Below are 12853 nucleotides of genomic sequence, written 5' to 3'. Positions count from 1 at the left end.
CTGCCAGCCACCCAGATGAGCAAGGGAATGGATCCCCTTTAGGTCCCCTAGGAAGGAGAACAATATTGCCAACACTTTGCTTTCAGCCTGGTGAGCCCTGTTAGACTTCTGACCTATAGAACTTCGAGATAATACACTTGTGTTATTTAAGCTGCTAAGCTGAAGATAACTTGTTATAGCAGCAATAGAAAACTAATACAAATGCGTTGGTGACCAACTGATCCCTGTGTCGGAATATTCTGGTGCATAGCAACTGATGTCATAGAAAAGATTCTAGAAAAGCAGGTCAGGAAGAAGGACTTACGGTTTGGAAGCTTTTGAGTGAAGGCAAATGGATTATCAAGGCAGTGAAAAGTCCAGAGAACAGAGTGTAGATAGAGCAACTCTCCTGCAATAAGGGAAAGGCTGCCACAGTGGCTGCTCTCCCCTTCCTCTGAGGAGGCACCAAGGGCCTCGGAAGAAGGGTGAGTGAGGTTATCTTGGGCAGGAACTGGGACAGGCAGATTGATCCCTGGCTGCAGGAGATGCTTATCAGCAAATTCACTTACTGCTCATCCGATGACAGTTCTGTTGGGAAGAGGAGGTTTTTATTCATTCATTCATTCATTCATTCACTCACTCATCAAAGATTCACTGTGGACCTACTGTGTCCCAAGGTCTGTTCTGAGTTCTGAGGATAAAGCAGAGAACAAGACAGGCCAAGTTTCTGCATGCCTGCCGCTTATACTCTGACAGGGGAGGTAGACAAATGAATGAATAAATGAACAAGGACCTTTCTGAAATTTACATATATTACGAAGAAAACGAAAGCTATTTTCTGTGATAGGGCAGTGGGCAGGTGATCCTATTTGAGTTGGTGAGCTTGTTTGAGCTGAGACTGTGAACAGGAAAGGGCAGGCTCTGTGGTGGTTGGGTGAAGAGCAGATGAAGGACCTGTGGTAGAGATGAGATGGGCATGTACAGAGAAAGGAAACGTGCAAGGTGAATGTGACGGTGTGAAGGTGAACGAGGGGGAAAGAGGTGTGAAAGGAGAGGCTCTCTGAGGCTAAGGGACTTCTCTGCCATTTCCAGTGAATCAGTGGCATGTCTGGACTGGACCAGGTCTCCCTGTGAGGACAAGAGACAAGGTCCCTGGAGTTTTGTTTGTAGAAAATCTGGGGTCAAGACAGGATAAAGGTTAAGGCCACAGCTCAGAATTTGTATTCCAGGATAAAAAGCAGTCGTGGAATAATCCAATATGACAGTGGCCATTGTGCTAGTCATGGCGGGACTCTGATGAACTAAGTATTATGGTTAAGTCAGGAAGGCCTCTCCCTTTTCTGAACATACTGAGTTGTATACCCCCAGACCCACAGCACCCTTCTCTTCTGCCAGGGTCCCTGCGGTCTCAGTGGGGATTATTTGTGACTCCATCCTCTCACCTAGCAGCCAGCACCCTGAGCTTGGGAAGATGAAGGCGTCTGTGGTGCTGTCTCTCATTGGGTACCTGGTGGTTCCAAGTGACACTGCAGTTCTGGGGCGCTGCGTGGTGGCTAAGAAGCTCCATGAAGGAGGCCTGAGTGATTTTGAGGGCTACAGCCTTGAAAACTGTGAGTGGCCCCTCTCAAGCCTCCTCCTCACCTCTTTAACCACTAGCTCCTTTCCAGGCTTCCCCAGTGCTCCTCTGAGCCACACCCTGTCTGTTCCATCTTAGGGGTGTGCCTGGCTTATTTTGAGAGCAAGTTCAACCCTATGGCTGTCTATGAAAACTCGCGCAGTGACTTCATTGGCTACGGCCTCTTTCAGATCCGCAACCATGACTGGTGTGACCACGGCAGGAACCGCTGCCATATGTCTTGCTCTGGTAGGTCCCTCCTTCCATGCTGGGGGCTGTGGAGGGTGGAGGGCAGCCACGTTGAGCTCAGAGGGCTGCTTTCCCAGTGACCAGAGTTTACAAGTTTGGAGCTGAAAGGAGGAGGGCCTGGTGAAGGCTGGGCTGAACCAGATCCAGAGTGGGGTCGCAGGAGGCTATGCCGCACTGCCCAGAGTCCACAGGGAGAGAAAGCTGTGGGCTTGGTGGCCTGGGATGCAGCAAGGGAGACTCATGTCCAGATGGGCAGAGGAGGAGGCAGGGAGGAGCATGAGGGGTGAGACCAGGCAGCTAGTATGACTGACACTCTTCCTCAGGGGGAGCAGAGGCTGCCACTTTGACAGGCGGAAGTGATCACTGGGAGAAGACAGGCCTGTAATGTATACCTCACAAGAAGATGATGTGTGTTTATCTCCAGAATCCAATGGGAGAAACATGCAACTGTCTGTAGTAGAGGTGGTACGGGGTGTTGTGATGAAAATATGGTAGAATAAATACCCTGAAAAAACCCTCCTACTAGATAAAATGTAAAAAAAGGAAAAAACCCCTCTCTAACGTGAACTCCTGGTAGCTCCCTTGACATCACTCTGACTTAGCTGCCGAATGGTGACGTGGTATCATTCCACTTCATTTTCTTCACAGCTTTACTGAATCCAGATTTAAAGAAGACAATCGAATGTGCCAAGACAATTGTAAAAGGAAAAAGAGGGATGGGAGCATGGTAAGTAGCCTGTGTTCCTGACTTTCACCCACACATCAAGTCCCATTAATTTGTGACTTTAGATGGGTGGTGGTGGTGGTTTAGTCGCTAAGTTGTGTCCAAATCTTTGTGGCCCCATAGACCGTAGCTCACTAGGCTCCTCTGTCCATGGGATTTCCCATGTGAGAATACTGGAGTGGGTTGCCATTTCCTTCTTCAGGGGAATCTTCCCAACCCAGGTATCAAACCCACATATCCAGCAGTGCAGGTGGTCTCCTGCATTGCAGGCAGATTCTTTACCACCGAGCCACCAGGGAAACCCATCATATTGCTTATGTCCTAGAGAACACATGGAGAAGGAAATGGCAACCCACTCCAGTATTCTTGCCTGGAGAATTCTAGGGACAGAGGAGCCTGGTGGGCTGCCGTCTATGGGGTCGCACAGAGTCGGACACGACTGAAGTGACTTAGCAGCAGCAGCATCCTATGCAGGGAGAAGGCGATAGCACCTCACTCCAGTACTCTTGCCTGGAGAATCCCATGAACGGAGGAGCTGGTAGCCTGCAGTCCATGGGGTCGCTAAGAGTGGGACACGACTGAGCGACTTCACTTTCACTTTTCACTTTCCTGCATTGGAGAAGGAAATGGCAACCCACTCCAGTGTTCTTGCCTGGAGAATCCCAGGGACGGGGAAGCCTGGTGGGCTGCCGTCTATGGGGTTGCACAGAGTCGGACACGACTGAAGCGACTTAGCAGCAGCAGCAGCATCCCATACAAGGCACTAAGCCAGGCATGTAGGTTATACCTGAGCAAATGAAACTGAGTCCCCACCTACAGGGTTTATAGGGCAGTGTTGCTTTTACATGTCTCATACATTTCCTAGTTAGATGTGTAGCAACCAAGATGGAGCCAAGATTAAGATGAAAGATTGTAAAGAAATCAAACCATGTTTTTCTCTCTGCTGGAACAGTGCCCGGAGCAAAATAACCTATATTAAGTTTTTGTTAAATAAATCATAAAATAGAATTGTCATTTTTAAAAAATACTTAAGTGTTGGTCCTTCTTGAAACTTACGTTGATATGAAAAGTGAGATAGGGAATCCAGATTCGTATTTTTCAAATGCTAGTCAGTAGTCTTGACATCACTTATGCCTTAACCCGTTTTCTCACTAATAGATTGCATTTTAAAGAGGGAATCCTCTTGTTAATGTTAACTGTCTTCTGAGTGTTTGAAATATCTTTCATACATAGTCTTGACTTTCCAGTTAATTTGGAAGCTTGGCTGGCCCCCTAGGGTAAGCACTAATGAGATAAAATCATCTTTGTTGTGTGGCACTAAGTAGAAACGTGTTGGGCCAGGCTGATCAAGGCTTCTCACGTCCTCAGAATTCCCAGTGGAGTGAGCTCTTGTTAAGTTAATAAGCTGCGGTGGCTTTTCCAAAGCTCAGATCAGGCTGCTCTGTGAAGCTGGTGTGGACAGGATGGGAGAAGACCCAGGCCACCCCTCCTTCCTCCTCATCGTCCTCAGGAGTCCCATCTGCAATGCCTGCTCAGGGCTAAGGAGGGTGCTGTGATTTCTGCAAATATGTCTCTGCATGCTCTCCCTGCTCTTTGCAGCCACAAGGGGCCAGGGGACCCCAGTCCCTGTTCCAACTGTGGGACAACCTACCATGGAACCTCATACCCGACCAAGGGATGAGATGAACTAACAGGATGTCTAATGGTCTGCAGCTGGCCTGGTGACTCCAACAGCTTCTGGGATAAGAGAGGAGGACGTGGGGTCTGGAAGCTGGCCAAGGGGCTGGAAATAGGCAGGGTCATGTTTACAGACACCTGGGGAAAAGGGTAGAGAAACTCAGTCCAGCTGACTTAGGGTTGAAGGTTGAGGAGCTGGAAGGAATTTTGGAAGGTGAAGGGTGAGACAGGTGCATGGAAAGGTGGCCCTGGCTCGGGGACAGGAGTTCTCATTTCAGAACTAGAATCTGCCAAGTACTCACCACATATGTTACAGAACTTCTCCGATGCTCCCTTCAGGGAAGTTAAAAATGCCTTGCAGGACTGGAGAAGGATTTCACAGTTCACAGCTCAGCCTCCCCATCCCACAGTGTGGGGTTTATGAGAAAGGGGGTGTTGCATAGCGGATGGAGGGAGCACTCGTGCTCACGCCTGCGAGAGTTGGAGGAACCATGGAGAGAGATGTACTTGGGATGCACAAAAGCCTTCAGAACTGTGCCCACTCAAATGCTCCAGGCATCAGGCAAGGGGTGTAAATGGGCAGGCGGGGGCTGAGCTGCAATATAGGGAGCCCCCTCTGGTTCACTCTCCCCGGTCTTCCTCCCTGTAGGCCCTCTTGGACTCTCAACTGCCAGCACTCTGACACTCTGGCACGGTGGCTGGACGGATGCAAGCTGTAGTTGCTGGGAAAGCCCTCGCCATACTTGCCGCTGGCATCTTCCTAGTGGAGATGCTTTCCTGCTTCACTGCCTTTACTTATCCTGTTGATTATCCCACTGCTGGATGCTCCAGAGGGAAGACGGCAAAAGTTTGCTTCGTTTGGGGATGCAGGATGCAGAATAAACTGCTAGTTATTCAACCTGGCCCAAAGGGCTCTGCTTGTCTTATTGTACTGTGATTGTTATGGTGGACATCATTATTCACCATTAGCATGCTTCCTTATTGTTCCTTATTCCTTAATCTCAGGTGAAGGACTGCCCCCCCCCCCCACAAACACTAACTGCTGCTTCCCAAGTAGGGAGATGATGGTACAATTTTTTAATTTAAAACTAGTTTTATTTATTTTGACCACACCCTGTGACATGCGGGATCTTAGTTTCCTGACTGGGGATCGAATTTGGCCCCCTGTATGGGGAGTGTGGAGTCTTAGCCACAGGGAAGTCCCTTCTTGCACTTTTAAAATTAAACAACATACATTTAATAGGTAAAACTTGGAGAGTACAGAGTCATAAAGAAGGAAATTAAAAATGCTCACCATCCCCCCACTGGAAGCAGAAGTTTTCATTACTGTTATGTAGACACAGTTGAGGGTACCGTGCAATAAGGATGGTTAGTGTTAGTCTGTTCATATGCCCTTTCCTACTTCGGGGTGGATGTGGTCATATTTTTTTCCATATAAGCTTGAACTTCTACTGTCTTGCTTTTTTTCACTTCATATTTGTGGTCTAACATTTCCAAAATTGAAGGCAGGAGGATAAGGGAATGACAGAGGATGAGATAGTTGGATGGCATCACCAACTCAACGAACATGAGTTTGAGCAAACTCCAGGAGCTGGTGAAGGACAGGGAAGCCTGGCATGCTGCAGTTCATGGAGTAGTAAAGAGTTGGACACGACTGAGTGACTGAACAACTACAATATTTCCATGATTTAGACGGGGATCCCAGCACCGTTTTTAACAACTGCATGATCTCCACTTAGTGGACAAACTATAATGTAGTTTACACACGACTGTTTATACCTGCTCTTGTTACTCCGTTCGATCTATACAAGAACAAAACAAAATGATGTGACTGAATCATGGCCACCTGAAAGTCAGGCAACACTGAGAGCAAGTCAGCCCTTCGTTTTGTTTGCATCCTGATCTCTTTCAAAAAGCCGAAGAAAGAGCTGCAAGTGAGAATTTCAGAGGCAGAACTTCTCCTTAATCTCAGCTTTGACTGATCAGCTTAATCAGTTGGTTTTGTATGGCTTCCCCCACGTCCAGGGAAAAGGGTGTTTGACAGTTCCTGCCCACACAGCACGAATCATACAGTGAAATTCCTGCTGGCAGCCTCCCTTGCTGTTGAGGTCACTGAGAAGCTTTGGAGACCGTGAGAGCTCCTCATTGAGCTGGGGACACACACCGTCTCCAAGGGTGGGGCTGCATGCGATAATGCACCTGATTTCAACCCAACTTTAACCCAGACATTAATGACCACCTACAATTGATTAAAACTATCTCCTCAAGAGCCACATCCATTGGGCTGCCGCCTCCTTCCAGCCCATTACTTTTGCCATGGCTCGTCATCATCCTCTAATGGCCACTTGTGTCAACATGGGCGTGAGGCTTGAGGACAAAGCAAATGTTAGTGTATCGATCAGACTGCCTTCTCTAGGGTTTCCCAATGCTGTCTCCTGGTGTGAGGCTCTCAAAGCCACTGGTAACAAGCATTACAATGAGCTCTCATCCTGGGGCAAGATCTCGCTGTCTGGTTTATTCATTTATTTATGGTTGTGCTGGGTCTTCATTGCTGCACAGGTTTTTCTCTAGTTGTGGTGAGCCAGGGCTACTCTTCATTGCAGTGCACAGGCTTCTCATAGCCGTGGCTTCTCTTGTGGAGCACAGGCTGAGCACAGGCTGTAGGGCATGGGGGCTTCAGAAGCTGTGGCTCCCAGGTCCTAGAGTACAGGCTCAATAGTTGTGGTACACAGGCTTAGCTGCTCTGTGGCGTGTGGGATCTTTCCAGACCAGGGATTGGACTCATATTTCCTGCATTGGCAGGTGGATTCTGCACCACTGAGCCACCAGGGAAGCCGCCCTCCCTGTCTGATTTACAGAATGATCAAAGCTAGATTTTAAAAATCTTGTGAACAATGACTCCTGGGGTCTCCCTGATGTGGTCAGTGGCAAAGACTCTGCACTTCCAATGTAAGGGGGCCTGGGTTCCATTCCTGATCAGGGAACTAGATTCTGCTGCAACTAAGACCCAGCATGGCCAAATAAGTAAGTAAAAATAAATATTAACCAAACAAACAAACAAAAAGACCCCTGTTACTGTTACTTCTATCACTAGCAGCTACCATATGAACTCCAGTTTTATAAAATAATATACTGAGGCCTTTACATGCAATATTTTCAGAATTTGCAAAACCATACAAGGCAAATATGAATCATAACTATATCACAGGTGGGGAAATTGGGGTTTGGAGGGGCTAAAAAACTTGACTTTACTCCAGCCTGGTAGATGATGGGGATGTAATGGGTATCCTCTCAAAACCTATCACTTCCTCACACAGCCCCTCCAAACTCTGGTACTGTATCAGTGTTCATTTTCCATCCCATTAATTAGCTGGAAAATCAAGTCTCCAGTTTTTGAATGAAAGACTTGGTATTGAAGAAGCTTTAGGCAACTGGCACAAAACAATGGGTCACTGTCAGAGTGCTCAGAGGCTTGAAATTGAGGCCCCAGGAGATGAAGTAACTTTCTCAACTACAGAAAAATCAGTAAAGAAGGCAGTGTGGTGACTTGTAATGTTTCCACACTTGTGTCACCATGAAAATCACCTGCACTGGCTGTTAAAATGCTGATTCCTGGGCCATGCCCTTTCTGGCCTGGGAAATATTGATGCGCACCAGTTTCTATGAGATGGGGAATGTCTATTACCTCCATTCTGCCTTCTAAATGTCTGCAAATGTAGCTCAGTGGAGAAGCCAAACCTGCATCTGAAACCCTATTGGTACAGGTATCTCCCAGGCCCCCAGCTCCTCCAACTTCAGGAATAACAGAGAAGCAGGGGTGTTGCTCATGATGCCTCCGTGGGAGATTTATTTACTACAACAAGGGGGAAGTGGGAGGGTGGGACGAGTTGGGAGATTGGGACTGACATAGGTACACTGTTATGTATAAAGCAGATAACTAATGAGGACCTACTATATAGCATAGGGAACTCTACTCAATGCTCTGTGGTGACCCACATGGGAAGGAAACCCAAAAAAGATGGGATATATGTATACAGATAACTGATTCACTTTGCTGTACAGTGGAAACTAACACAACATTGTAAAGCAACTATACTCCAATAAAAGTTAATATAAAGAAAAGAGACAAAAAGGATTGTACAAATCCTCAGAGGTCTGATTTTATTTGGTTAATTTGTTAAGTACTTATTGTAGCAAAAAATTCTAATGTACTTTGTTTCTTCTATTTATGTGTTTATTTTTGGTTGTGCTGAGTCTTTGTTTATTTTTAAATGAAGGATAATTGTTTTACAGAATTGTCTTCGTGTGTCTTTGTTGCTTTGTGCAGACTTTCTCTAACTGCAGCGAGTGGGGGCTACTCTCTAGTCGTGGTGTGCGGACTTCTCATTGCAGTGGCTTCTCTTGTTGCAGAACACAGGCTCTAGGCACACAGGTTCAAAAGTTGTGGTGCATGGGCTTAGTTGTTCTGTGATATGTGGGTTCGTCCCAGACCAGGGATTGAACCCATGTCGCCTGAATTGGCAGGCAAATTCTTATCCACTGTGCCATCAGGGAAGTCCACTTTGTTTCTTTTGATTATTAATTTTTATATCACTCTATAAGCTCATAATATAAAGAGCAAAATAGACATTACTGTGAAAGAGATGACTGCTCATTGTCAGTGGCTTTGAGAGCACCACGCCAGGAGTTGGTGTTGGGAGACCTTGCCACTACTGCATCTCCGGGAACAACAGCTCACAAATCTGGCGTGGATGAGCCTTCATAGGTTTTGTCTACACCACATGTCCTCACCCTCTTCACCATCCCTGAGAGATATAGGGGAGAATCCAATTTTGATAACGTCCATCATATTCTCTGTCCTTGAACTGAGGGGCTGGACCTTGGGTTGCTGAGTCATGGACAAGTCAGTTCACTAAAGAGGTCATCAGCAAACCTACTGCTGAGTCCACATACCTGCCCCTGGCTCCTACCTGTCTCCAGCCTTTGGTTGGCTGTTCCTTTTTACTCTGTGGGATCCAGAAGTACTTACACAGTGAGTACTCTGTCACTCAGTTGTGTTCAACTCTTCATGACCCTTTGGTCTGTAGCCCACCAGGCTCCTCTATCCACAGGGTTTTTCAGGCAAGAATACTGGAATGGGTTGCCATTTCCTCCTCCAGGGGCTCTTCCTGACCCAGGGATCGAATCAGTCTTTTGTGTCTCCTGTATTGCAGGCAGATTCTTTACCACATTGGGGAAGCATTTATATAGTATGTACTGCTTTTTTAAGATAGCCAGAATAGGCTTGTCTCATATGCCATCCTAAGAAACTTAATCCAATGGAGAATTAAAAAAAAAAAAAAACTCCAAAAACCAAAACCAAGAAACAAAACAGCAGATGGTTTATAGCAGTGAAGGTTCAAAGAGATGCTATTATATAGTCAAGGTTCCCAGCTCTGTGTCTGCACAAAGTAGGTCATCAATATGCACAATACGTACCTCATCTCCCTTCCTTGTTTCCTTCTCTTGGGTGGCTACTCAAGAGATATACTCATTACCTCAAGAGGCCAGAAGGCTCTGGAGTGTTGTCCTACTGTTCCAGGAGCCCACAGTCCTCTGCCCATCTCATCTCCATACTAATGCAATTTCTGAGCATGATATATCGTAATTGTGGCAAAAAATTCTGGAAGATTTATTAAGTTCCCTAGTTCTTATAGGTCAGAGAGAATTTCTTATAAATTCTTGCTTTTGCTAAACACTTTAATATGCCATTGTCTAGGCAACAGAATTTTCCTCAATTAGATTTTAAGGCTAATAGGGGGAAGAACTTTCCCCTTCCTCTCCAACACTATCAGGAAGGGCCATAAGTCCTGATCAAGAGCAAAATTTGCTGGTGCCTTGCAGGGGAACTCCAAACGTGATTCTGTTTTGCAGCAAAACTGAGTCCTACCTCCTGCCCCAGACCTGATGTCTTGCTGAGGCAGAGGGGGCTGCCAGTAGGAAGAGCCCTCAATCACAGTGGACCCACAGTGGAGTCCCTGTCCTGCCCAGAGAGTCTCCCACCAGGGGACACTGACCCCTGAGAATGAGTCATTCATCTGGTTCTGATCATCAGCCACATAAGCTCAGAAATTCCATCTTTTACATCCCAGAAGTTATTATTGCTTGAATAAACATGACCAGTGAGGGAGCTGAGAACAAACCAGAATGAAATTTACTAATTTCAAGCAGCCTAGAGGTTGATAGCAGTGAGGGGAGAACATTCTGTCTCTGGAGGCATTGCTCCTCAGGAAGCCAGGTTATTCACTGGTGCCTTGGTGAACATGAACTCAGAAAGCGAGATATTAATCGTTCCAGGCTCTTTCTTGGGCAGAGGTTGGGCAGGCCCCACAAACATGCAACTTCTGCCTCTCCTTCAGGCTTCCCTGGTCTATCAACCTTCACCGAGGGACCCATTCTCCCCACAAAGGGGTGACTCCACTGTGGGCCTGAGGCCTCTGCACTTCTGTTTACTGGGTCTCGAGCTGATTTTCTGGTGTAACTCTCAGGACATGCTTAATTCCTTCCTTTCCACACTCTTGGGTGTCTTTTTTTTTTTTTCCAACTGCACTATGAGGCATGTGGGCTTCCTCATAGCGTAACTCAGTTGGTAAAGAATCTGCCTGCAGTGCAGGAGACTTGGGTTCGATCTCTGGGTGGGGAAGATCCCCTGGAGAAGAAAAAGGCAACACACTCCAGTATCCTTACCTGGAAAATCCCATGGACACAGGAGCTTTGTGGGCTTCAGCTCATGGGGTTGCAAAGAGTCGGACACAACTGAGCGACTAACACTTGCTGAGGCGTGTGGGATCTTAGTTCCCTGACCAGGGATTGAAATGCATGCCCCACTGCAGTGGAAGCCTGGAGTCTAAACCACTGGACCACCAGGGAGGTTCCTAGGGGGTCTCTTTTAGTCATCTGCAGATAGAATTTGGTTTGGATGGGCCTTGAGAGTGGGCAGGAGGGAGGAGTTAAGGTTGACTCAAGTTAGAAATTTGGTGGCAGGCTGGGCAGTGGCACCATCCTGAGTAGCGTGACAACAGTCCCCGTGTACAGAGGGGCTGTGCTATGGACCTCAGAATCATCACCTCATTTAATTTCCCAGTGTTCCTATGAGGAAAGTCCCAGTATATTTCCCAATAGGCTGAATGGCAACTTTGATAAATTCGCTTGTTTTGTTTAATCATTTCGTTTTAATTGAAGTTTTCATTTTGTCTTTATAGCAGCATTTAAAAGGAGCATTCAGCGCGTCCTTGCTCCCATTTCCTGCTGCTGCTGCTGCTGTCGGAGCCTAAGGGTGGAGAGAGGGAAGATGGAGGGAAGGGAGAGTAATATATTCTTTAATAAGGAGACTTCTTATGAGCATATTCTTCATTCATGCTTTCTTATTCATACGGGTAACGTATTTATGAGAGTCTTCATAATAAAGAGCACAGTCTCGTGAACGTATTCTCCTTATATATCCCCCAGCCCTCACCCCAGCCTGCCTCTCTTTACTCCTCTTTCTCTCCTTTAATCCCCTCCCCCGCTTGGTGCTTCAATCTCCAGTTGCAGCAGCAGAGAGCCTGGAAGACAAGAGCTAAATATCCCATAAAATCCTGTTATGGGGACCAGATGAGAGTTGATCAACAAAAACAGGATCCTTCAAAGAATCGAGTGATTTGGTGAATCACTTATTTGGCAGGCCGGCTCTTAGTATTTTGGGCAAAGTGAACATTTCGCTTGGCTTTTGGCAAACTGCCCAGGTTAAGTGACCTGAAGTCCTTTTCCAGATAAGGAAGCAGAGGCTAGGGAAGTGGAGGAAGTTGTCTGAGGTCACAGTAACAAATGTGAGATTCACAACGTTAAAAAGGCTGGTTAGAGCATGAGTTGGTGTCTTTGTGTTATTCAGCAGGATAAGACCGCAGGAGAGAGGACAGAAAACCCAAGGATGGTTTCCAGAACTGAACTGGGGAAACTGATTTTCTTCTTTTTAAGAACAGTTAAAGATAAATTTGTATTTTAATTTTTAAATGGATAAGAGAGAGTATCAAATAAAAATTCCATTGAATTCATCTAAAGAAGTTGCTTTTTAAGTGTCAAAACCTGAAATGCCTACAAAGACTGGGAAGGTGAGAAAACAATTGAGGGGGTAAAGGGATTAGAAAAATCTAACTTACTCTAAGAAAAAACAGTGCAAAGTGTGTTGCTACCTGGCTCCTGTTACTTGGCATCTAGGACAGGGAGGCATTAGAGATGGGTGAGGTACTGTGGTAAGTAGAAAGGGGAGCTGCCATCAGTATTGTAGATCCTCTGATTATTCAAAAGGAGCTGGGAATCTTGATTTTGATATCAAATTTCCCTAGCATAAGTGTAACTTCAAATTACTTTTAAAAGTAATTTGTAGGCCAATGTAGGGCTTTCCTGGTGGCTCAGATGGTAAAGAATCTGCCTGCAGTGCAGGAGACCTGGGTTCAATCCCTGGGTAGGGAAGATCCCCTGGAAAAGGGAATGGCAACCCACTCCAGTATTCTTGCCTGGAGAATTCCATGGACAGAGGAGCCTGGTGGGTTATAATCCATAGGGTTGCAAAAAGTCAGACATGACTGACT

The 12853-nt window shown here is 46.4% G+C and overlaps 1 protein-coding gene across 4 annotated transcripts; it reads left to right on the top strand.

Moving 5' to 3' along the window:
• The first annotated feature begins 265 nt into the window (after nucleotides 1–265).
• On the top strand, nucleotides 266–11573 carry LYZL4 (lysozyme like 4). 4 transcript variants are annotated; one of them, NM_001077959.1, is given in 5 exon segments: nucleotides 266–464; nucleotides 1429–1589; nucleotides 1694–1843; nucleotides 2492–2570; nucleotides 4894–5147. In NM_001077959.1, coding segments are annotated over 4 exon segments (438 nt in total). In that variant the 5' UTR covers nucleotides 266–464; nucleotides 1429–1450; the 3' UTR covers nucleotides 4964–5147.
• Nucleotides 11574–12853: the final 1280 nt, after the last annotated feature.

The sequence above is a fragment of the Bos taurus genome, chromosome 22 (genome assembly GCF_002263795.3).
Source record: "Bos taurus isolate L1 Dominette 01449 registration number 42190680 breed Hereford chromosome 22, ARS-UCD2.0, whole genome shotgun sequence".
NCBI lineage: Eukaryota > Metazoa > Chordata > Mammalia > Artiodactyla > Bovidae > Bos > Bos taurus.
Note: the sequence above shows the minus strand (reverse complement) of the source record. Positions and strands in the feature narration are given on the sequence as shown.